At 38.8% G+C, this 24,844-nt stretch overlaps 1 protein-coding gene across 1 annotated transcript in view; it reads right to left on the bottom strand.

Moving 5' to 3' along the window:
* Positions 1 to 5,003: 5,003 nt before the first annotated feature.
* Positions 5,004 to 24,844, bottom strand: part of DSC3 (desmocollin 3) — a 40,991-nt gene continuing 21,150 nt past the window's right edge. The window contains exons 10-16 of the mRNA XM_047086880.1: positions 19,336 to 19,592; positions 18,824 to 18,966; positions 17,490 to 17,714; positions 15,056 to 15,280; positions 12,232 to 12,353; positions 7,378 to 7,635; positions 5,004 to 5,215 (exon numbers count right to left, since the gene is read on the bottom strand). Of these exons, the coding sequence (XP_046942836.1) occupies positions 5,018 to 5,215; positions 7,378 to 7,635; positions 12,232 to 12,353; positions 15,056 to 15,280; positions 17,490 to 17,714; positions 18,824 to 18,966; positions 19,336 to 19,592 (1,428 nt within the window). The 3' untranslated portion in view covers positions 5,004 to 5,017. The remainder of the gene's footprint in view (positions 5,216 to 7,377; positions 7,636 to 12,231; positions 12,354 to 15,055; positions 15,281 to 17,489; positions 17,715 to 18,823; positions 18,967 to 19,335; positions 19,593 to 24,844) is intronic.

Below are 24,844 nucleotides of genomic sequence, written 5' to 3'. Positions count from 1 at the left end.
TGGCATTTACCAAATGTTTGGATATCAGAAACAAAAATTCGGGGCACCTGGGTGGCTCAGTGCATTAAGCAACCGACTTTTGGTTTTGATTCATGGTTTCGTGGGTTCGAGTGCCATGTTGGGCTCTGTGCTGGCGGCATGGAGTCTGCTTGGGATTCTCTGTCTCCCTCTCTCTCTGCCTCTTCCCCGCTCATTCTGTCTCTGTCTCTCTCAAGATAAACAAATAAACTTTAAAAAAAAGAAAAGAAAAGAAACAAAAAATTCAATGAGCATTCTTAAAGACAAATACTTAGACACAAAAATAATAATCGCAATAAAAGTTCCTGAAATTGAAATCATGGCTCGAGTTTACACTACAATTTAAAGCTTTTGATACAACCATTTTTGAAATGGTCAGTCTTACCTCTGTGGGAAAGCAGACACATACACGTCTAGGGAAAAGATTTGCTGTGAGGTACACAGCACCATAATCTGGTTGTGAACAAAGCTTGAAGGTCATATACTCTGTAAGTGACAGAACAAAGATCGGAATATTGCTTGCTTTTTTTTTTTTTTTTTTTTTTTTTGAACTCATGATGCTTCCTCTTGACTACACAGCTCCAGGTAAGAATGCTATATCAGCATCTTATTTCTGGAACACCCTACAATTACAACCACCTTCCAATACTTCTTTACCCAAGAAAAATCAGCTAGAGAGATACAGATAGATATCATCTGTAAAGCTGTGCCCCAAATAGTGCTCTCCCCCCAAATAGCTTAATACGTAAATATATGGACAATTTGATAATGACCCATTCCCTAAAACATTATCCCAGTAATGAATACAATGAACACAATGAAGACACTCTTGAGGATCTATTTTCATGCCAGTCTTAAGCACAATTTTACAACGTGATCACCTTGGAATCATCTTATCTCTAAATACGGCAAAGACAAGATTATCAAGTTAACAGTTTCATTACATTCTATATCTGCAACTATTACTTTATACATTCAATTTTTGCTTATTTTAACCTGCCATGTTCCTTTAAAAGCAAAGCAATTCCTTTTAATAGCAAACTTCAAAATTCTGTTAAAAATGCTACAAACCAAACCTCACTGCATTTTAGACAGTTAACTGCTTCCTTATAAAAATACGAAAAAACAATCTGTACATTGACATTAAAAATTCAAGAACATTCACTGGAAAAAAAATGAAAGTTATTTTTACACTAAACTAGCATAATTTCCCCCTTACATATATATGGAAAGAAGAATGCCTCATGTTAAAAATGTTTACATTAGACATAAGAAGACCCTTATAAGGAAGAAAGAAAAGTACCCTTTTCAAAGTCTAGGTCTGTAAAATCTAGATTTGGGGGGGAAATTAGAAAATGGGAAAAGTGGCAACAAATAAAAATTGAGAATCAAATAAAAATTGAGACACACATTTAATTGAAGACATTGTAGCTCAGGGCCCAGAGGGCAACATCAGGAAGAATGTATTCCCCATGAATGCCCCGTTTGTTCTGCGCAGCCAGTTTGGGCCCGTTCTGTAAATGCCTGAAGACTTGACATGCAGCCGGCTTTTCCCTTGATTCCACACTCCAAATAAGGTGAGGCATGGAAAAAGGGTTGGTGATATTTCACCAAACTTAAATGGGAGCCACCACTGGCCTGAGAAAAGAAGGCAAAGGGGGAGCCTGGCCTAGAAAACCTTAAGTAGCAACTAATTTTGTCTCTACTACCACTCGGTGTCTCTTTATTGGTCTCTCTCCTTGCCCTCGAAGGCCTGGGTTTTCATGTTGCTGACTGTCCAAATACCACACGTGGACTTGCACTCCCCCTAAGTTCCCTGTGTTCCCAAATGACCACTGGGTCTTTTTCTTTCCTGTATTCAAAATTTCTATTTCTTCTATTACTTAAAACACCCTTGTAAGAAAGCAAGCTCATAGAAATTAATTCATACTACAGGGTGATTGACAGCCTGGAGTATTCACCACCTAAGTGTTATTGATCGCATTGGGAGAGAGATTAAAGAAAGGGGATGGATGGGAGAGCTGGATTTCTTTTGAATCACACCAACATCAGTTTAAAACAGGGCAGTGAGGGGCACCTGGTGGCTCAGTCAGTTAAGCGTCCAACTTCGGCTCAGGTGGTGATCTCACGGTTTGTGGGTTTGAGCCCCGTGTCAGGCTCTGTGCTGACAGCTCAGAGCCTGGAGCCTGCTCCAGATTGTGTGTCTCCCTCTCTCTCTGCTCTTCCCCTGCTCATGCTCTGTCTCTCTCTGTCTCAAAAATAAATAAAATATTTAAGAAAAAATTTTTAAACAAAAACAAACAAAACAAAACAAAAAAACAGGGCAGTGAGTGGGGAAGTGGCATTTTACAATTCCCAGGCTTGAATTAGAACACAGCAGATGGTGATGGGTTTGAGGTCTTGAATCTTAGGATGGTCATGCCCCACTCAGTCCCTTCAGTAAGATTTGTGCCCCCCTCCCAGCTCCCTTTATCCTTTAAAATCTGACCAACACAGCAGGGTTTATCGGCTCTAAATTTTACAAATGTTGATTAATAGAAAAGGGAAGGAAAACGGTGATAGAATCTTTTTACCAGAATTAGGTTTTTTTTTTTTTAAATTTTTTTTTTCAACGTTTATTTATTTTTGGGACAGAGAGAGACAGAGCATGAACGGGGGAGGGGCAGAGAGAGAGGGAGACACAGAATCGGAAACAGGCTCCAGGCTCCGAGCCATCAGCCCAGAGCCTGACGCGGGGCTCGAACTCACGGACCGCGAGATCGTGACCTGGCTGAAGTCGGACGCTTAACCGACTGCGCCACCCAGGCGCCCCCAGAATTAGGTTTTTAAAAGCGTTCAGTATTATCTCCAAGAAAAGCATTTCATCTCTGGAGCCTTGCTGGTGGGAGTCAGGGAGCCTGAGCTGGAACAGCCATTTGCCAGCTGGCTCCACATTTGTGCATGCAGAAAGAAACTGTGAAGCAAGGCTACTGTTCCACCTAGTTCCCTCTTCCCTTCCCACTGAAACCAGAGAAGTTTAATTAGCTGTATACAATTTAAAAAATCGTTCTTAAGTTTATTTTTGAGAGAGAGAGCGAGTGAGCGTGGGAAAGGGACAGAGAGAGAGGCAGATGGAGAACGTGAAGCAGGCTCCACGCTATCAGCCCAGAGCCCGATGCAGGGCTCAAACTCACCAACCACGAGATCATGACCCGAGCTGAAATCAAGAGTTGGACGCTTAGCCAACTGAGCCACCCAGGCGCCCCTAACTGTATACAATTTTAAAGAAATTACCCAAATGTTCATGAACAATTTCCTAATATGCTTAGTTAATGCAGCACATAAGAACTAAGTATAAGAGGCTCTCTCTTTTTAGAACTTTAGATTCCTATTGTCAGATACATTCGGCTCTATATCATCATCCTCCCTTTTGGTTTTCATTTTATTTTAAATGTTGCATTAAGTAATATATGTGTGTGTGTGTGTGTGTGTGTGTGTGTGTGTGTGTGTTTATCCTTACCCAAAAGTAGAGCATTCCTATGAAAACTTTCATAAACCGAAATGGCGTAAAGCAAAGAAGCAATTACCATTCATCCACATGGAAAATTTTTTTAGTGTTCCCAGTCCCAAAATTTAACCTCTCTTAGGCTTCTCTGATACCTGAGGACACATCTTACTAAGTGATGTACAAAATAAATGGAGATAAAGCAGAGATGCTCACAGACACAGTTCAAAGCTGAGGCAGCTTGATACTGAGATGCTGAGTGAAGTTCCCCGGGGGAAGGAGCTTGGCGGGCCCCCCTTCTCTGCTCTGGGTACACGCTGCCTCTATAAGGCTCACTGCAAGGTAAACGCTAAATGTTATCCTCTCTTTTTGCATATAAGCAAAATTCTTCTTCAGGTACCTTTAGGTTAGCAAAAACAGGTAGTAATGCAAGGTTTTCATGCAAGTGAAGTGGCGTAACATGAACTTTTGAAAAGTGGGGGATATCACTCTCTCTCTCTCTCTCCTATCTATCTATGTATCTATCTATCTCTCTACTCTCTCTATATCTTCAGTAGTCCTGAATCTCAGGGAAAAAGATGTTAATACTTAGGATTACAATCTCAACAGAAGATCTTTGGTGTTTTTTGTTCAAATACTGACAATAACTCTGTATAGTGAACATAGTTCTCTTTCTTGAGAATAAGGAAACTTAGATATATTCCTCATAATAATCCTTCTCCAAACCATAAAGCACACACTCAAAAGCATAAAAACAACACAATTTTTCAGTCTACAATTTCCTGTTGTAGTTTAACATGGTGGCTATGTATTTTTTAAGACCTTATTAGGGTAACCAAGCAGACAGAACTAACTGCCCTTCATGATCTAGTTGCCAACCAGAAGGAAAATGAAATTCCAGTGGTCTTTGGAGCTACTAACTCAGTGGTACAAAATTTTTAAAGAGCTAAAAATTCCAGTACAGTTTACCATAATGTTTGATATAATCCTATTAACTTAAATCTGGAATAAGAACAGAATTTCTAGCCCAGATAGCTGTTCTATATTCAATCAAGTACAGCATAGTTATCATTGGACTGATATTAACTAAACACATTTGTTGGAAAGCTATCTATAAAGAATAGCAGATCCTTTATAGACCTTAAATCCAATGTTACAGCATGATTTTGCTAGCTGTCTATTTATTTTGCAATAAAGAAGGCAAAATACGTTTTAACATTTCAAACTTCTTGGAAAAGATAAGCAACAAATTGCTATAAAACTACAAATTGGTAAATAGTACAATTAAAAATTTAGAAAACTTCATATCTATTTTTCTAATATATATGTTAAAAACACATATCTATATATATTAGAAATTGAAATTCTAATATATATCTAGCTAAATATATACATATATGTATGTACATATATACATATATGTATATATTAGCAATTGAAATTGAACTTTAAATATCCCTTTTGGAAACGTCCAGAATGTCTGGCAAAAACACATCTCATTGTAGCACATTAACATTATCTCTTTGTGCATGTTTCTGCTAATGTAGTAAATTTGGCTCCCAAATTATTTAAAAAGTCAAGGCCATCTTCTTCCTGTTTTTCGCTGCAGCACCCTACAGAACCAGCTGGAGATCCCTTTCCTTCATAGTTATACGTAAGGACATAATCTTGAGATGGCACGTGGTTTTCATTCTGATTACACAGATGCAATTTCTGTAAAATAAACAAACAAAAAAAAGGATCGTATTGTTGTATTATTTTAAGTATTCTTAAACATATGAACATAAAATTTATTATTTTATTTACCTTTTATGTCTAATTTTTAACCAGTGTGTCCTCTAATGGAGTCCTACATACAAAAAATGCACATGATTGGTCGATATCACAACCATACCATAAAGTCAGTATATCTTACATTTCTAGTAATCCATACAAATAAAAAAAATTATATATATACAAATGTTATATTTATGTATATTTAAATTATCATTAAATGCTTAACTCTAAACTTTCTATCTGGAGTTCGGGCTAGTCCACAAAACGGTGACACTATGCGTGGTGGCCTAGAATTTGACGTTGGATGTCGGAACAGTCCGGGTTTTGAGTCCCAGCTCTGGCTGTACCAGCTACGTATGTGACTTTGAGCAGGTCACTAAACATCTCTCAGTCTCACTTCTCACTCTCTTTACATCTAAAATGGGAATATACACAGTGACTATCTCACGATAATGATGACATAATAGCGCATGAAAAATACTCTTCCTTCGCCCAGCACATAGTAAATATTCAAAAAACATTAACTAAAACCACTACTACATGCAGTTTTAAAGTAGGCAAGAATTACCACATTGGTTTCAGAATGACGTTTTCCGAGATAGCCAAAACATGACAAAATAGAGAGATGCGCAAGACGTTTTAGTGAAATTAAAAATAACATAACCCGGATTGCAAAAACCAGCCCTTTGCACTGGAGAGGCCATGCATTCAGCCACATCCACCCTCACAGTCTGTTACTGGCCAGCTTGTCTAACCCCCCGGCTCCTCCTCCTCACCTGTGTGCCCCCTGCCTCTCTAACCCAGAGCTTATTTCCTTGGCTTATGTTATCAAGTGTCTTTCTTCATGACCGCTTCAGCCTCGTATCCCATTATGTGATGTGCACATTAAAGAACACCCCTAGGAGTGCTTCTTAAGCTTCACTCCTTCCCAGCCTGATCTTACATGAATACTGACTGTCTAGAAACAGAAAAGAGATTAACACTTGAATTTGACGGGAAAAAATATGCTATGGACATGCGATAAGCTATAGCCGCGTCACAGAAAGGTGCCTAGTTGCAATCCATTAAAGGATTAAGGGCTTCTGGTCCACTGTTGGTGTTACAATGGTACTGGCACACTCTGATAAAAAGAAAACTTAGTACCAGGAAGAATATTCAATCCAGTGGTTCTCTACCCAGGTGGCACATGTGAATTGCCTGAGGAGTTTTAAAAATAATAATACTAGGGCCGCCTGGGTGGCTTAGTCAGTTAAGTGTCTGACTTGGGCTCAGGTCATGATCTCCCATCTCATGGGTTCCAGTCCCACATTGGACTCTGTGCTGACAGCTCAGAGCCTGCAGCCTGCTTCAGATTCTGTGTCTCCCTCTCTCTCTGCCCCTCCCCCACCCTCAAAAATAAATACAAATTTAAAATAATAATAATAATAATAAGCCAAACCAATTAAATCCAAATCCTTCAAGGTAGAGCACAGGCATTAATATCTTTTAAAAGCTCCAGGGGGATTTTGATGTGGTCCCAGGACTCAAAAATCATGATTTAATCCCTCCTTTGTTTTACATCCTTGCTGTCCCCTGAATAAAAATGTTTTATATATGAATGGTGCTTTTTACATTAAATATAGTTTATACAGCTCATCTTATTTAATGTTCATCCTAGAATTGTGTGCAGATGTTTTGTTTTCAGAGAGAGATGTAGATTGGATTGGGGGAGTTTTGTGATTATAGGGAGTAAGATTTTTTTTTCACATTCTTCTATATGAAAATAATTCCTGAGGTAAACTACATCTAGAAGTGGCATGTGGCTTTAGGTTGGATATTAGAAACTTCCAGATCTCATGAGATTTTAGAAATTAAAAGAAATATGACAGATGGAATAAAATCTCTTTTATGTTAAATAATGTAACAAAATCAAAGGGCATGGGGGTGGGGAGGCGTGGAGGAGGGCAATGCTGGGAAGGACCAGAGAATGAAAGAGAAAAGATACATTGAAAAGATACATAGGGAAAAGCAACTTCTGCAACTGTGTGCTAATTTCAATTTCCTCTTGTTCTACACTTGGATATTTAAACCGTAGAATGGAAACGCTGAGGGAAACTCACTTCACCAAGGCGGGGCTGGGTGAAATTATGCCACTCGGAGTAGGTGTGTCTGCAGTTGTCCGTCTCCACGTGTCCTCCCCTGCAGGAATCCAGGGTGTGATGATGCCCCGTCCCCCGGCACGATTCCAGGGTCTGGTGTCCGCCTTTCACCATTTCAATGGTCTCCTGCCCTCCATTCTTCATTCCTGATCCCATGGTACCGCAAAAGCCTTGGCCAGAGTTATTGACTGTCTGGGTCATAAACCCATTGGCAGAACACTGAAATAAAATAAAATAAGACCATTTGTATCAGGAGGAAATGGATCCCAAGTGATAAGAAGGCAAGGGAGAGAGAATGTTTATTCAATGTTTTATTGATTCATCCGTTCATTAACAGACATTTGTATTTTCTAATTGTGTGCCCGGTCTAGGGATACAAAGATGGGCATGATCCCTCACCAGCTCTAAGAAGCTCTTATTCCAGTGAGGCAGAAAAATCAGATGATTACTTTAAGAATGTATACATAGGTGAATGCAGAATGCTATAGAAACACTGAGGAACACATTAAAATCCACATCCAGAGAGAGTAAGTGGAGAAGTCTGAGAGTAGGGGCTCCGACTGAGAAATGGGAGGAAAAAACCACCACCTGCAGGAAGGTCTACAGGCAAAGGCAACGGGGTGCTTTGGGGGTTTTCAGCTTCAGCCTGTTGAGAGTGGCTGCCACATAGGGTTCAGGGTGAGAGAGGAAGTGGAGAGGTTATAAAAGGCCAGAGAATATAAAGATCCATATGCCATGCTAAAAAATATAGACTATCATGAAGATTACGGAGACTCAAAGAAGGGTTTTAATAGACAGGCAAGGCACATATTTTTAAAAAGTCATTCTAGGCAATAATGTAAAAGACAAATAAGGAGACAATAAGTTGAGTGTCACAGATATCAGAGAGATATCACAGATATCACCTGAACCATTCTAGGTGAACCATGATAAGGATCTAAGCCAAAGTAGAAGCAAAGATGACTCACAGTGGCTGGACCCCATACAAAGTTTACTGGCAGTTAGATGGATGAAGCAGCAAATGGAAGGAATTATTCCTATGTGCTCTGCTTGTGCAACTCCAGATGGCATAATTCCCTGAAGTTGGGATGAAGGATGTGCTTGTGGGTGAGAGGAGGGGGAACAATTCAATTTGGGGCATGGCAAGTTTAAGAAACCTGTGGATGTCCACAATGCATATATGAATATGGAGCTCAGGTAGGGGAGCTGAGCTGACGCTATAATTCCAGAAGTCACCACCATATAGATGGTAGTTGAAGTCACAGGGATAAATTATAACACCCAGGGAAAATGGTAGACTAAACAAAAAGAAGGCTAATAACAGAACACAAGAACAAATGTTTTAAGGGGTTGGTAAAGGAATTAGAAGACAGAGCTGATCTGAAATAGCAACTGAGAGAATGAAGGAATCCAAAAGACAAACTCTGAAGCCATGCAGAGAGAATTATGGTAAGGAGAAAACATCAAAGCTGTTTAAGAACTGGTCCGAGTAAAGTAATAGCCTCTCAGATTCAAGTAAAAGAGTGGCCACTGGTGATCTGTGTCAAAAGAATTTCCACGAAGTGCTGAATGAACAGGAACGAATGTCATGGAGAAATCGAGTATTAAATCTCTCAAAGAGTTCAGTTTCAAAGAAAAAGAGACATGGAGGGAACTAGAGCAGACAGAGTTGAGGGAATGTTTGAAGATGAAAAAGACTTGATTCAACAGTAACTTAATGCTGGAACCTCAGTTGGAAGTCTGGGCCATGGGTGAGAAGTCGAGTTACTGTGGCAACCTCAGGGTGTCAGTTCTAATTATAAACCGTTACTTTCAGACAAGACCTCCATTAAAATCAGGCTCCGATGTGCCATCTTCTTGCCAATTTGTTTTTCTTCTATTGAATATGCAGAGTCTCTAACTAAACTGGAAGATTTTCAAGTTCAGATGATTTGGAGTTTCAGATATTTCAGAGTCTGAAATGTATCTATAAATGTCATACATAGTATCTCATTGCCTTAGAAAATTATACCAGAAAGGAGAACTAAAAAGTAGCCATTTGGTGGCGCTGCTGCCCTATATTTTTTGCTTAGGTTGCTGCTACCTTGAAATTCTATTTAAAAAAAAAAAAAAATCCTGATTATCAAATCTCCTTGATGGTATAATTTTTGTCATTATAAATACATGTTCAGAGATCACGCAAGCTAATACCGGGAGACTTGAAGATAAACTAAAACCAAAGCTGAGTCCACAGTTCCTTGTTTCACATTCTATTCTCTGTTCCTTCCTGACCATCTCCAGGTGCTCTGCCCAAAGTTTATTCTCACATGGTATCAACAGCTCCTTTTCCACGTCAATGATTTCCAGGTTTAACTTCTCCAGTCCTGACTTTTCAACCAGCTCCTAACCCCATCTGAACTGCCTCTGACTTAAACTTAGCTCTAAAAGTAACATCATCATCTTTACTCATTGTACTAAAATGAGCTTACCCATTCACTACAAAGTTTTGTTACATTTTTAAAAAAATTTTTTTAAATGTTTTATTTATTTTTGAAAGAGACAGAGCGTGAGTGGGGAGGGGCAGAGAGGCACAGAGACCGACACGGGGCTCGAACTCACAAACTGCGAGATCCTGACCTGAGCTGAAGTCAGATGCTTAACTGACTGAGCCACCCAGGCGCCCCTGTTACATTTTGCAAAAATATGCCTAAAATTATGTTCTGGTATAAATTAATAATCCCAAGTCCTTCTGAGAAGTGCTCCTAACAGAGAACAGGTAAATAGGTGTGAGTATGTTATGGTGAAATGGCCAATTAATACCATCAGCTCCAGCATCAAATGGTAAAGAACAAATATGAAGAACATCTCAATCATTCCATTCTCAGATATAAAATAAGATCTTACTTTGAGCCAAGGACTATCAGGGACTAAATGGATTTTCTGAATGGAAAAATAATTACAGGGCTCCACATGGAGGCATGGCAAGCACAGGAGGGCTATGACTTTGCATGATGGTGGGAGGAGGTTAAAGAGAGAAAGTCAGTAAGAAAGGTATCTCTGACATATCAAAGGCTTGATATGAAGTCACTGTCCCTGGCTGTGGCCTCTGTCACTTTGGCTTCACTTTTTATTTTGTTACTCTAGAGTTAATAAGCTATCATTTACATACTGGAAATATTGATTATCCTTATTTTAATTTTCCAGTTATCATTAGACTACTAGAGTTATCGCCTGCTTAAACTATAGCAAGATTGTAATCCTTGAACTTCCCCATCCTTAGTGTCTTCCTGTTCTCACTGATCACCCTACTGACTCGGCATCATGCTGTTCCCATTATGCCAATCTATGCAGAAAAACTTTCACTGGCCCTTCCTTTCCAAGAAGATAAACCCCAAATCCTTAGTGTGGCATATGATAGCCCCATCTCTTACATCCTCTCCCACAAAACCCTAAGTTTCAAGCTTCTATTCTAAAACACCATTTCTTCCATCTCAAAACAACTTCTTTACTATTTGTTGAATAATCCCTAAACTTTGTCATCCCCTTTTTCATTCTTTATTTTTTAATTTCATGTTTATTTATTTCTTTTGAGAGAGAGAGAGAGAGAGAGAGAGAGTGAGAGGGGAAGGGGTAGAAAGTGGGGGAGACACAGAATCCCAAGCAGGCTTTGCGCTGCACAGAGCCCAAGGCGGGGCTCAAACTCATTAACTGCAAGATCACGACCTGAGCTGAAATCAAGACTCAACCAACTGAGGCACCCGGGCGCCCCTCCTGTTTTATTCTTAAGGCTGTTTTCCTCCTCTTTAACTATTCCCACAATCTCTCCACTTTCAACCCCTTCTCACTCTTTCAGCTACAGAGTGATCTGTACCTCTTTCACCAGGCCCTTCAGGTTGATGCAGACAACACGAATGCACTTATGTATCACAAGTGTCTTTGAACTAACAGTGCTCTGTCATGGTGCCAATGTTTACTGAAATGTTCCTACTTATTTTTCCCATAGAAGTAGATTCAACTGCTCACAAGTACACTGAAATCTTTTTGAGGGAAAAATATGCCTTGTAAGAACTCTTGAAATATATGCGCCCCCCCCCCCCCCGCCGCCAAAGAAGAAGCCTAGTACTAAGCACCTCAGCAGTCCCAAGAAATACATAAGGAAAGAAAGTGGCAATAATCTTCCAAGTAATCTACCCTCCACCATATAAAAATATATATCTCTTTGGTATTTTCTTAATTTATCGTCAGAACTTTTAGTAGATTTTTCCCCCATTATATATGATCAAAGAGAGAAACAAATGATATCTGGAAATGTACATGGTACAGAGCAGCTGAAACACTGTTATTATAATAAATCCACATCAAAAAGTTTTAAATCATAGCACTAGAGGGTGGAAAAATGATAATTAAAACAACACATGTCTTTTTGTAATTTTTTTTCAATGTTTTATTTATTCTTAAGAGAGAGAGAAACAGAGCATGAATGAATGAGGGGCAGAATGAGAGAGAAACACAGAATCCAAAGCAGGCTCCAGGCTCCGAGCTGTCAGCACAGAGCCCGATGCGGGGCTTGAACTCACAAGCCATGGGATCATGACCTGAACCGAAGTCAGACACAACTGACTGAGCCACCCAGGTGCCCCAAAACAACACATGTTTTAAGAATTCTAATAAATGCCACTACATAAATATCTGAATATCGGCAGATAAAATACTTATGCCTACAAAATCTGACCAAATTAAAAATATAAGTTAACCCCTAAATTTCAAAATAACTTCAGGAGAATCAGTAAAAGAAATTATGGCAGATATTCAGAGATACTCATTTAAAACACTTACCACCTTATCATCTCCAGGTGCTTCTGTGTTTGATATGATTAAGTTTTGCTGTGCTAAATCTTCAGGAAAACCTTTTCTTTTTTTGGCACCAAAAACTCCACATACCAAAGTTAGCAATACAGCTGCATTTAAAAAAAATAAATAAAAGTTTAACATACATGGAATAAAATACTCATCTTTTATTTTTTATTACCTCAAGTGCACAGGAGGAAAACCACTAACCACGGTCCCATGAATTACCTTGGCCTTTCTAAATTAATAGGCCATGATTTAGCTTGGATTTTAAAAATGTGAATTAATTATATGTGTGTATATATATGTATATATATATATATTTAAGTTTATTTCTTTTGAGAGACACAGAGACAGCACAAGTGGGGAAGGGGTAGAGAGAGGGGGAGAGACAGAGAAGAGAGAGAGAATCCCAAACAGGCCCCATTGCAGGGCTCAAACTCATGAAACCGTGATATTGTGACCTGAGCCTAAACTCAGAGTCAGACACATAACCGACTGGGCCATCCAGCAGCCCCATTAATTATATGTATATTTTGATAATAGTTCTTTTAAGGGTTTGAATTCTATCTATCATGCATGTTAAAGTATTCACAATCGTGGATTAAATAGTAAATTTTCAAAAAATTCAATGACATTAATTTAAGACAGTGACTTTAAGAGATTTACTCATTCCCAAAAAAACGGTTTGCCTGTATGAAAAGCGTGACAAACATACTTTTTTTCTAGAATATCTTATCTCCAAGTCTCTTAATTAAAACTACTCCGTATTTTGTCTATTCAAAATTTTCACTCTATGTCATACCTGTGGGAGGTTGAAATATGTGTCAATAAGATTAGCAGTAATAATAATAACGGTTAATAATCACAGTTCCTTACAATGTTCCACAGGCGCCTCCACCAAGGATGGCCAAACTGCAGCCCCAAACCCCTTCCCATGAATTTTTTGGATGACCACATGTTTTTGAATGGCCCACGAACTATGGTTTTTACATTTTTAAATGTTTTTTTTAAAATCAAAAGAATAGTAGTTCATTACATGTGAAAATTATATGAAAGTCAAAGTTTAGCATCCATTAATAAAGTTCTTTTGGAACGCAGGCATGCCCATCATTTAAATATTTTCTATGGCTGCTTTCCTACTAGCAGGGTAGATTTCCCTGGTTATACGTGAAACCACATGGCCTGCAAAATGTAAAATATATACTATCCAGCCCTTTACAGAAAAAGGGTACCAATCTCTGCCTATTCTATGTGGCCACTTGTTAAACTTTCTGGTTCCGTGTCCTACCCCACTCTCTTGATCCACTCCACTCCAGCCACACCAGTGCCCCTGTCATGCCTTGACTTCTCCAGCCACCCTCTCACCTCAGGGCCTTTGTGCTGACCTCTGACTGAAAAACTCTTTCCCCCAAGTACTGTACTTAGCTGACTCTTTGACCTTTCACAAAAATCATTGAAGATAACCTTGTCAGGCCTGCCAAACCATCCACTGAAAACCGGAGTCACTAGCCCTAATCCTCCCCCAACACCACACACACACACACACACACACACACACACACACAGGCTCCACAGCACTACAGCTCCTAATTATTTCACTCTATTTTTTCCTCCACAGCATTTCACTTATTTATTAGTTTACTGTCACAAGGCACACTGTTTGCATTTGGTTTTGTCTGTTTTGTTCACTGATGACTCCCAAGCACCTGGACAATTTCTGGAATATAGTAGGTGCTCAATGTATATTTATTTTGTTGAGTTGTTGAAAAATAATGAGCATTGTACTGTTTGAGCTTTTCACATGAGTTACCCAATTAATGCTCAGTGCTGCCCCATAAAGGAGGCTACAAATACCCCCTTTCACAGATGGGGAAACTGAAGCACAGTTAAGTAACTCGCCTCCGGTCTCATGGCTTGCAAATGATAGAGCTGGGATACGAACTCAATGGTTTGGTGCCTGGGTCTTGCTCTTAACCACTAGTCCTATCACAGAACAAAGGAACAACAGCTAATCTAGGCTGGAAGAGTGGATGGAAATAAAAAAAAAAAAAAAGAGGATAAAATATGGTACCATTGGGAATGACACAACTGACAAGCAAGAGGTTAAAAAAAATCCAAAACTGGCAAGATACATCCAAGAAGAGATATTGCTGTGATCCGAGTAAGTGCCCTAAGTCCGTGGCTGAATGATGACAAGAGATCACAGTGGCTTATAGTGGACTTTCATACGGCAGTAGTTTTAGAGTGTTGATTTTGCCCTAAAAGGGGTAGTACTAGGACCAAGAAATGGAAACTATACGTTGCCAGATTTGGAAAAATCTAAGGAACTTTAAGCAGCCCTGTCCAAATATGAAATTTTGTATCACAAAAAGGATCTTGTTCCTTCTTCCGGAAAATATTCCATCAGAAATCTGATAATAACACGAAAGCAATTTGTAATGAGGACTCACCCCGGCTGGACAGTTGGACAAGATTACTTTTTAAAGACTTTTTCCTGCACTCAGACATTTGTGAGATATAGATAGATAGATAGATAGATAGAGATATAGATTTTTTTTAGTTTCTTTTTTAATGTTTATTTTTGAAACAGAAAGACAGAGCACCAGCGGGGGAGGGGCAGAGAGAGAGGGAAACACAGAATCGCAAGCAGGCTCCAGGCTCTGAGCTGTCAGCACAGAGCTTGATGTAGGGCTAGAACTCAGGGACTGCAAGATCATGACCGGAGCCGAAATCAGACGCTCAACCGACTAAGCCACCCAGGGCCCCTTTTTGTGATATATTTTAACTTTAAATAGGCAAAAGGACTTACAAAATAGTAATGCTATGCCCAGCAGTATGGCCAGGATCGCCCATTTTCCGAGTATTACTCCTGCGCTCCTTCGGGTCGGCAGACATTGACTTGGATGAGTACAATCACACAGATTAACTCTCACGGTTTTTGTTGCAGATTGACCTTCTCTATCTTTTACAGTAATAGGAACACTGTATTCCTGAAATTCAGCATTTTTCTGATATGAAAGACGGGCAGCTGTATCTGAAAGAAAATGAAAGAATTATATTTTTAATGGACATTTACTTCTAGCATTTGTTTCATCACACTTGTTTCTAAACATGTTATTCTCAAGGAACCACCTGCCACATGAAAATGAATAAAAATGGACAACTACCTTCTATTATTCTATCTTCTGTTCTATTCTTAGTGCTACCTTTATCAGCACTAATATTACCATGTATGTGTTGCCCATCGTAACTTTCTAGAAGAGAGGCTTAGAGAAATAACTTGGCATTGGAGTGACCCAGTAGCATTTCTGCAGTATTTAATATTACTTATCTATATCCTTATTTACAAACCAATGATGCTAGATTGGCTCTTGACACACATTTCAACCATTTTTCTATAGTACCAGTTTATGGTACTTATAAAGAACTAACAATTGTTACACACAAAGCATGTCCGAAGTCAACATTCTCTTATCCATTTATTTTCTGGTATCTGTCCATTATCTTTATGTACAAGGTAACTTTTCAAAGTACAATAGACCCTTTGTTATTATGCCTTCCCTCTAGAAGTAATCTCAATACCACAAAGCTAGTTAATGCCACCCAGGCTGGGTATAAGGCTTACATAAAAACAGATGTATCTGTATCATAACAATATGTTCGTATCAACTATGATATTTCCCCAATAGTCTTGATACCTACTGTAATGACTTCATTATCAACTGATCAAAAGCTCCATGCATTTTCAATGCCAATCACAACCTTCTGAGTTTTGCAGTAAGTGAAATGAAGAAGTAGCACCATGCACATCCTGGAAGTCATCTGTAATGTCTAAGCCTTTCTTAAACGCACTGTTGCAGCTGTTAAGAACTTCAAAGACTTCTGCCTGCATCTCAAATGTAGAGCTCCCCAGAGGAGAGTGAATTACTGCTAAGGTTTAGATGGAACCCTCCCATCTCCTATTGTGGCTAAGGTAAAATCCTCCAAATTCCTCTCCTCCCTCAAGACCACAAGCTGTACCATAGTCACCTCTGCTGTCCTTGTCACTCAACTCTGCCCTCTTCAAACTGTCCTGTCACCAATGTCACCTTGTTAAGACAAATCTGGGCACAGCATTCCTTACTGGCACACTCCCAGTGCATTCCTGCTGTCACTGACTGTACAAAAGTCAGTCTCCTCAGCTTACTACATAAGGTGCTTCATCACCAGATTCCATCGCCACTCCCCCCCACCCCAACTCTCTGGGCATTCCTGCTAAAACCTAAACTCTAACACTGGTTTATTTATCCCCTTAGCATTTTCCTTCTTTATGCATATTTATTAACCAATTATTTATTAAACAATCACTTATTAAGCAGTTAGTATCTACTAACCACTGGGCTAGGTGCTGGCGAAACACAAATGAATCACAACTATCCTGAGAAACTCATGTATTGGAAAAGAAAGGTAAACAGGTGATAACACAATACAAAAGGAGGTATAATAAAGGTACAAAGGTCATGGTGCTACTCCTTCTACTTCAAGAAAGACTTCGTAGATGTGAGCATCTGAATTGCCATCATGTCTGTCTTGTTAATCTCTACATGTATCACCAGGGTCAGAACGGTGCATAGTAGATGGTAGGGGCTCCATAAGAACCTCATGAATGAATACCAAGCTATGAAATGGGAAGGATAGTATTCTAGGAAGAAAGGATAGCATACACAAAAATTCAATTGTATGGAAGAGAATGTATAGTAAGAAAACAGCAGTGAATGGTGGCTGAAATATAGAACTACACTCCCCCAGAAATCACTATCACAGGATGCTGTCCTGACAGCTCCCATCCAACATCTCTGTCCATAGCTCACCATGCTTCTTTCCAGAACACCATAGAGTGCTTGCCTCCTATACCCACAGTCTCATTTCCAGAGTTTGCTTACACTAAAATTTAAACGCCCCATCTCTGTTCTCTCTTCACCTCCCTGGAGCCACTTTAAAACCACACCGGAAACAATTCGTCTTAATGATAAGTTGCCCAATATTTTCAGCAAAGCTTTTTTGTCTTTGTTGTAAATGTAAATCTTGCCTTCATAAAAAATGATAATTTCTTTCATTTTATATACAATATAAAGATCCCATCATAATATTTGTAAATGGTTGAATTAGGCTTCTAAAATATGTTAATAAGAATATTTTAGCAAACAAGCAAATTCACCCTCTGTTATTTTAGAGCATATAAATCGTTACTGTTTATTAAATACCATTAACTTTGGTGAGGGTCCACATTCTGTTCATTTCTGGAGAAGTGTCTGCCAAGCTGAAATAAAATGGAGGGCCATGGATAGGTTCATCGGGATCGACAGCTGAAATGTCAGTATACCTCATCTTTGGTTTGCAAATTGTTACATAACTTTGAAGTATTTCTGGTGGGTTATCATTCATATCTTCAATGTTAACTGCAAGTGTTCCAGTACATGATCTACCATCTAGGAAGAAAGGTAAAAGATTTAGTGTAGTTTTATGCATTAACATTTTCTTAATAAAATAAATTAACTACCTTCTATATATGATATATGTTTCCTCAAATAAGCTGATATTGGAAAAAATGGTAAATAAGAATGTAGAAGAATAAATGAAACCTGTAGATCATCTAAAATGAGTACTGCCATTGATAATATCAGTTACAACTGCCAATAAACTTTTTGCCAGGATCACTACCAAACAAGAAAAATCAATGTGTGAACTCTGTATTCGCAGGGGTACCCTCTGGTACAGATGTTAATGAGCACTAGAAAGGCTACAAAAAGTTATTCTAATCTTGGTACACATTTAATCCACTTAGCAAGATTTTGAAAATATATGATGCTTGGGTTCCCCAAATATTCTGATTTATTTCATCTAAGTCAATGCTACAAAATGATTTTTTTAATTTTTTAAATGTTTATTTATTTTTGAAAGACAGACAGAACGTGAGCATGGGAGGGACACAGAGAGCGGGAGACACAGAATCTGAAGCAGGTTTCAGGCTCTGAGCTGTCAGCACAGAGTCCCATGCAGGGCTTGAACTCACGGTGAGATCATGACCTGAGCCGACGTGAGATACTTAACTGACTGAGCCACCCAGGTGCCCCTACAAAATGATTTTTTAAGTGCCCCAAGTTATTGTAATATGAAGCCAGGATTAAGAAACTCTGAGTTGTTTTAAGCAACAGAATTCAAGCAAAGGGTCACTGTGACCTAATAATCAGCTAAGTTACTCAAAGATTCGATTTAAAATGGCATGAAAAGATCTAGAAGATTCTGGTGAGATCGTCTCATCCGATCCAAGACTTAAGTTTCCTCTTTGCCCTCCACCAAAGAGATCTATAAGCATGTGAGGTCCCACCATGCTGGGGATATAAAGATAAATAAATGGCTTCTTGTTGCTATGAAGGTTCACCTCGTTATATGATTAAGGGAAATAGGAACCGTCTTCAAAGTAATTTCTGACAATTCAAAAATACCTATCACAACAATTCTGCACAATAATAATTACAGCTTATTGTCCAATTCCTCCTAAGATACCATATTAAATAAAATTAACATTTTTTTTTACCTTGGTCTATTGCCAGGACTGTTATATTATATAAGTCATTTCTGGGAGTCATGGCCTCCCGGTCCAGGATTTTGGAAGTTGTGATTGACCCTGAAATCTCATCAATGGTGATCCATCCTTTAGGATCATGCAATTTTTTGTACCTATTAATATAAAATAAAAAGTCTTCAGCAATATAAAACATATTAAAATAAATTACTGTCGGGGCGCCTGGGTGGCGCAGTCGGTTAAGCGTCCGACTTCAGCCAGGTCACGATCTCGCGGTCCGTGAGTTCGAGCCCCGCGTCGGGCTCTGGGCTGATGGCTCAGAGCCTGGAGCCTGTTTCCCATTCTGTGTCTCCCTCTCTCTCTGCCCCTCCCCCGTTCATGCTCTGTCTCTCTCTGTCCCAAAAATAAATAAACGTTGAAAAAAAAAAAAAATTAAAAAAAAAAAAATAAAATAAAATAAAATAAATTACTGTCTCAATTATTACAAATACATTATTAGTATGTGGTTACACACTTCTTCATACCTTATGCCACTGGCACTTCTAGTTTCAGGGTCATATGCCTTATAACCATTGACCTTTGACCCCACTGCTGAGTGTTCTTGAATCCGTACATACTGGGCTGCAGGGCTACATTCGGGTCCTTCATCCTGATCCCTCACGTGAACTGTGACCAAGGCTCTGTTCATGGTTGTTCTGAGTGCAAAATCTCGAGTAAATGGAGCTTCATTGCTTACTCCAATTTCCAGGGTCACTTGGTGGTTTTCTTCATAATTCAGTGGCTTTTTAAAAAAGCACATGCATATCAGCATCAGTGTAAAATACCTTCGGAATTTCAAATAACAAGTGAGCATCTGCAAATATGAACAGTGGTGCATAAATTCTATGCTCCCATTCAATCAATATGGACTTTTACCCTTTGCTAAAGAGACAGGTGATTCTTCACTAAGCCTTTAGCAAGAGTGGTCCAAAAGTTTCTACAGATGGTTTTATGGAGTTGTGGAAAAACAATTCCAGTTATACTCTCATAGTTCATTCTTACTAAGGAAGATTACTCTGAACCTGGAGACAATGCAGAGAGATGACAATGTTTTTATGACCCTGCTTTAGAGTGCTAACAGACCAGCCGAAGGGGCATCTAACTCCAGGGGAACGCAATTTTGTTTGACTCACTACTTCCTATTGACTATGTCCATTTCCTTAACCACCACACTATAATCCCTCTGCTACACTATGCTGCTTAATTGGTTCACCAGCCTCTAAAAACATTTAAGTGAATCCTTTGATTATAATTGATTTTTAGACAGCGAATCAAGCAAACCCATAATAACATTATTTTACATTGTACTGCAAATTTGAAGTATTTTTTTTTATTTGATTCTCTTTCTGCTTATCAAAACCAACACTGGCTGACCATTGAACAAAATAAAAAATGAGGAGTAACATTTTTATTTTAAACCTTTCCCCATACCTAGCTATTTTCAAGCTGAGATACTAATATCATAAGTCCGCTAAGAAGTCAAGAAAATTTCTGAATCTTAGAATCCACAAAATATAGGTGAAACTTTTTAAAAATTTTTTATGAACATTCTAGAAAGCAGAGAGGCAAGAAGGGAAAAAGAATTAATATGTTTATCTATTGCTAATGAACACTCTCACAAATTACATGTGTTGATATATGATCATGCAGAGAATGAAAGCATTCATTGGAGATAAGGCATGGATAGAAAGTCAGGAAACAGCTGCTGCTCTGGGGGAGGTGCAGTGATTTGATCAGGGCCACTTACTAAAGCCTTAGAATTTCTTTATGTAATTGTTCGAGGTTTGCACTGCATATTGGTTTAGAGGCTTAAAACTCTGCAAGATTGGAAATCTAGTAGGATGAAATCAGCGATTAATGAAAAACCAGGAATTCTCTTCCACCACACGGTAGCTTTAATGTTTCATCAATTTATTTTATATTTTTAATATTTATTTCTTTCGGGGAGAGTGCAAGTGGAGGAAGGGCCGAGAGAAGAGGACAGAGGATCCAAAGTGGGCTCTGCACTGACAGGCTAGCAGCTGTGAGCCCAACGTGGGGCTCGAACTCACAAACCGTGAGATCATGACCTGCGGTAAATAAAGTTGGACACTCAACCGACTGAGCCACCCAGGCACCTGTTTCATCAACTAAAAAAATGTTCAAAAATATCTTATATCTGCACTTAGATGCTAGTATCTCGCTAGAAAATGAAGTGCTGTTTTATGGCGGACTCTCTATGTTGAGAATGACCAAGTAGAGTATCTTCTTCATCAAGCCCATGTGCAACTGCCGCTGTTCAAATAGAAAGGAAATGCTGAGATGGAAAGATTACCCAGGACTGAGCTGAAGACTGCATCAGCTCAGGGTCTACAGTTCCAGAAAAGTTCTCCGACATGGACAATTATAACACAAGACCCAAGAACATGTAAGGCTTCTAAAAATAGAATAATAATATCCTACAGTTTACCAAGTGTTTTCACTTTCATTATTATAATTGAATAGCTACTAGGGAGGCAGAGAGAAGTATTATTTATATTCTATAGATAATACAGAGGCTAATTTCCAAGATCACATAGCTATGCAAAGCAATTGAACATGGTGCTTAAGAGCATGTACTTGGAATCAAAGAGACCTTCACTCAAATCCTGTCCTACTGCATCCTAGCTGTGTCACTTTGGGTAAATTTCTTAATCTCTCTGACACTAAGTTTCGTCCTCTGCACAACTGTTGTAAGAATAACATTTATTTAACATTGTAAGCCCACAGCGAGTGCTTTACACTATAGGTTTTAGTAATCTCTCCGGCTGTCATGCAGCCAGTCGTAAGAAAAAGGTGATGTATTTTTTGTTAGCATCCAATATGATGCATAATAGGAGACACAAACTAACAAGACAATGTTTGGAAGCTTTGTTCAGATAATGAAGTATATTTGAGCAATCTTTGGCTTGAATTACTGATTATTTAATTCTTTTTTGGTATAGAGGAATGAATAAAGTTCATTCCTATCCATTATTAAGTACACAGCCTATGTGAAAGAAAGATGGATTTCAAAATGCCTTGGTTATACAGTGTTTGATTTTAAAATAGAAGATACCTCATCAATGTTACAAAGTACTTACATATATAACTTAAGTACATGAACACAAATCTTTAGCAAGGTAAAAAATAAGGTACGTTTACATTTTTTAAATATTTGTTTACTTATTTTGAGACAGAGAGAAAGCAAGTGGTGGAGGGGCAGAGAGAGAGGGAGAGAGAGAATCCCAAGCAGACTCCACACTATCAATGCAGAGCCTGACGCAGGGCTCAATCTCACAGACCAAAAAATCATGACCTGAGCTGATATCAAGAGTCAGACACTTAGCTGACTGAGCCACACAGGCTCCCCAAGGATACAATAACTTTAAAGACCAGTGCAGTTACCAAAGGATCTCTGTAATGAATTCAGGTTTTCTAAGGGGTTGCGTAAAATATAGAAAGGAAGACATACCATAGAGAATGCAAATTTTATTGCCCAAAATGTTAGAGAATATTATGAATGGCTTAAAGAAAGAAGGAAGGTAAAATTACCAAAGGAGCTAATAATAACAGAGGAAAGAGATAATTTAAAGAGTAAACTCAGATGGGGTGCCTGGGTGGCTCAGTCGGTTGAGCGTCCAGCTTCGGCTCGGGTCATGTCTCACAGTTTGTGGGTTCGAGCCCCACATCAGACTCTGTACTGATGGCTCAGAGCCTGGAGCCTGCTTCAAATTCTGTGTCTCCCTCTCTCTCTGCTCCTACCCTGCTCACACTCTGTCTCTCTCTCTCCTTCAAAAATAAATAAAAAACATGTAAAAAAAAAGAGTAAACTCATAGAAGTAGAAATTTATTGAAGATACAAAAAGAGAAGACCTCCTTGTGCAACTGAAGTCATGATTTTATCAAGCCATGTAACCCAAGTATGGGAAAGAGGAGAGCTAAGGGGAACATGACCCCAAGGGTAGCACGCAGGAAGAATAGCACAGTAGCTCTGACAAAGGGTTCTGCATCAGGAATGTCTCAGTTTGCATCCTGGATCTGTCACCTTCTATCTCTATGAATGGGGGCAAGTGACTTTACTTCTTTTGACTCAGCCTCTTCATCTGAAAATGGGAAGAATGATAGGAACAACCACTGGGTTGTTATGAAAGTTAAAAATAAATCTTTGGAGTCCTGTATATTTTTGGAGGTTTTTTTTTTCCTTTACAATTTCAAAACATGGGAAAAGCAGCAAAATAAATTAATTTTATAAAGCATACCTAATATTGATTTAAACAGAAACTGTGCAAATTAAGAAAACTATATTTTTTATCGTAAAATGGGGATAATAATAGTATCGTATCCTAAAGGGGATATGACAACTAGTTAAAACCTACGTAAGGTGTTTAGTATCATTCCCTTGACATGAAAGATGATCAGTACTTGGTAACTACTTTTAAAATTCTAAAAGAATTTCCTAGATATAAGAACTAGGATAGGGCGACTGGGTGGCTCAGTTGGTTAAGTGTCTGACTTCAGCCCAGGTCATGATCTCACAGTCTGTGAGTTCAAGCCCCGCATCGGGCTCTGGGCTCACAGCTCAGAGCCTGGAGCCTGCTTCAGATTCTGTGTCTTCCTCTCTTTCTGCCCCTCCCCTGTTCATGCTCTGTTTCTCTCTCTCTCAAAAATAAATAAAAACATTTAAAAAATGTAAAAAAATAACTAGGATATAATTATCAGTGCAACTATCTTATGTTTAAAGATAAGGGGATTAAATGCATATAAATTTTATTGCAGAGGGAGGGGTGTGTGGATTTTCTATATTCTTCATATGTCCAATTAACTTAAATAACCAGTGAAAAAAAGTAAAGTATCACCATGTAATTGCTCTCTCTCCTAAAGAATCCTGGGATGGTACCCAGAAGCTGTTCACCAGAAATAAAATATTTCACCAGATGTTTATTAGTCACATGGAGTAAGAGATATTCTAGAATATAGTCTATTATTTCTGAAAATATGTGCAAACATCTTTCTTAACGTCTCTGTGATAAACATTCCTTGAGGAGAAAAAATCCACTCTGAATATGAAAAAAATCAAATGTGCCAACATACTATGATTTTTTTTAAAGCTTCCTAAAATTCATTTTGTATTGGTCAAAAAACTCATAATAAAAATTTAATTCCTAGCATTACTTGATTTGGCCTCCCGAACCAAGATAAAATTATTGCGATTTAAAAAATAATAATAACAGGTCTTTAATAATGGCCTTGAATAGAGAGAACTGAGAAGTAGCCTTCTAACCAAGCAGTAGATACAAAACACTCTAAAAGGTCTGAGCATGGGTCTTTGACCTGAGCTACCGCAGCTGGCATAATCTACCCATCTTGGCTCTCAAACTATTCCTTTGACTTATTTCTAGAAAGAAGGAAAGGTGGGGTTGAGGGGTATGCAGAGGAAGGTGTACGGGAGAAAACTTTAACAAAACATCTGTTGCCAATCACATCAATTTTGAGGCAAATGCTTGTCCAGCTTTGGAAACTGATGCATAGCAGCCTTTTTCAAAAGAATTACACACCACAGACCCTCAGCCTACCTGACTTAAGCTGCAGCTCTGGTGAACACCTCTACCATTTATACTGATAGACTCACACCTCAAGTGCACAAAGATTCAGCTCTTCAGATTCAAAGTTTGGTCCAAAGCTAAGGAGCTCTCTCTCAGGCAGGCACAGCCACGCCCAGAAGTGCAGGAGAGCTGAGGTTCCCTGGAAGCAACCTTCAACCAGTGAGGCATGGGTATCAACAATGGGAGTTGATGGACAAATGCCCTGGGTACCACTTTTTGAGGAGATAATTCTGAAGTACATTCTACATGGTTCATTGCATGACTGAACACCAGAGGTGACTAAGTCAATAATGCAGACTTGATTGGCTTTTCGTTCTTTTCTGTCTTAATTTTCCATTTTTACTCTGGCTTTCTAGGATCCACTTCCTAAATAGTTTCCTTCACTGAGGTC

This window comes from Lynx rufus, unplaced genomic scaffold (genome assembly GCF_022079265.1).
Source record: "Lynx rufus isolate CCGP_SWC_20201006 ecotype Redwood Valley unplaced genomic scaffold, mLynRuf1.p SCAF_22, whole genome shotgun sequence".
Lineage (NCBI taxonomy): Eukaryota > Metazoa > Chordata > Mammalia > Carnivora > Felidae > Lynx > Lynx rufus.
The sequence above is the reverse complement of the archived record's forward strand: the minus strand, read 5'-3'. Positions and strand labels throughout refer to the sequence as shown.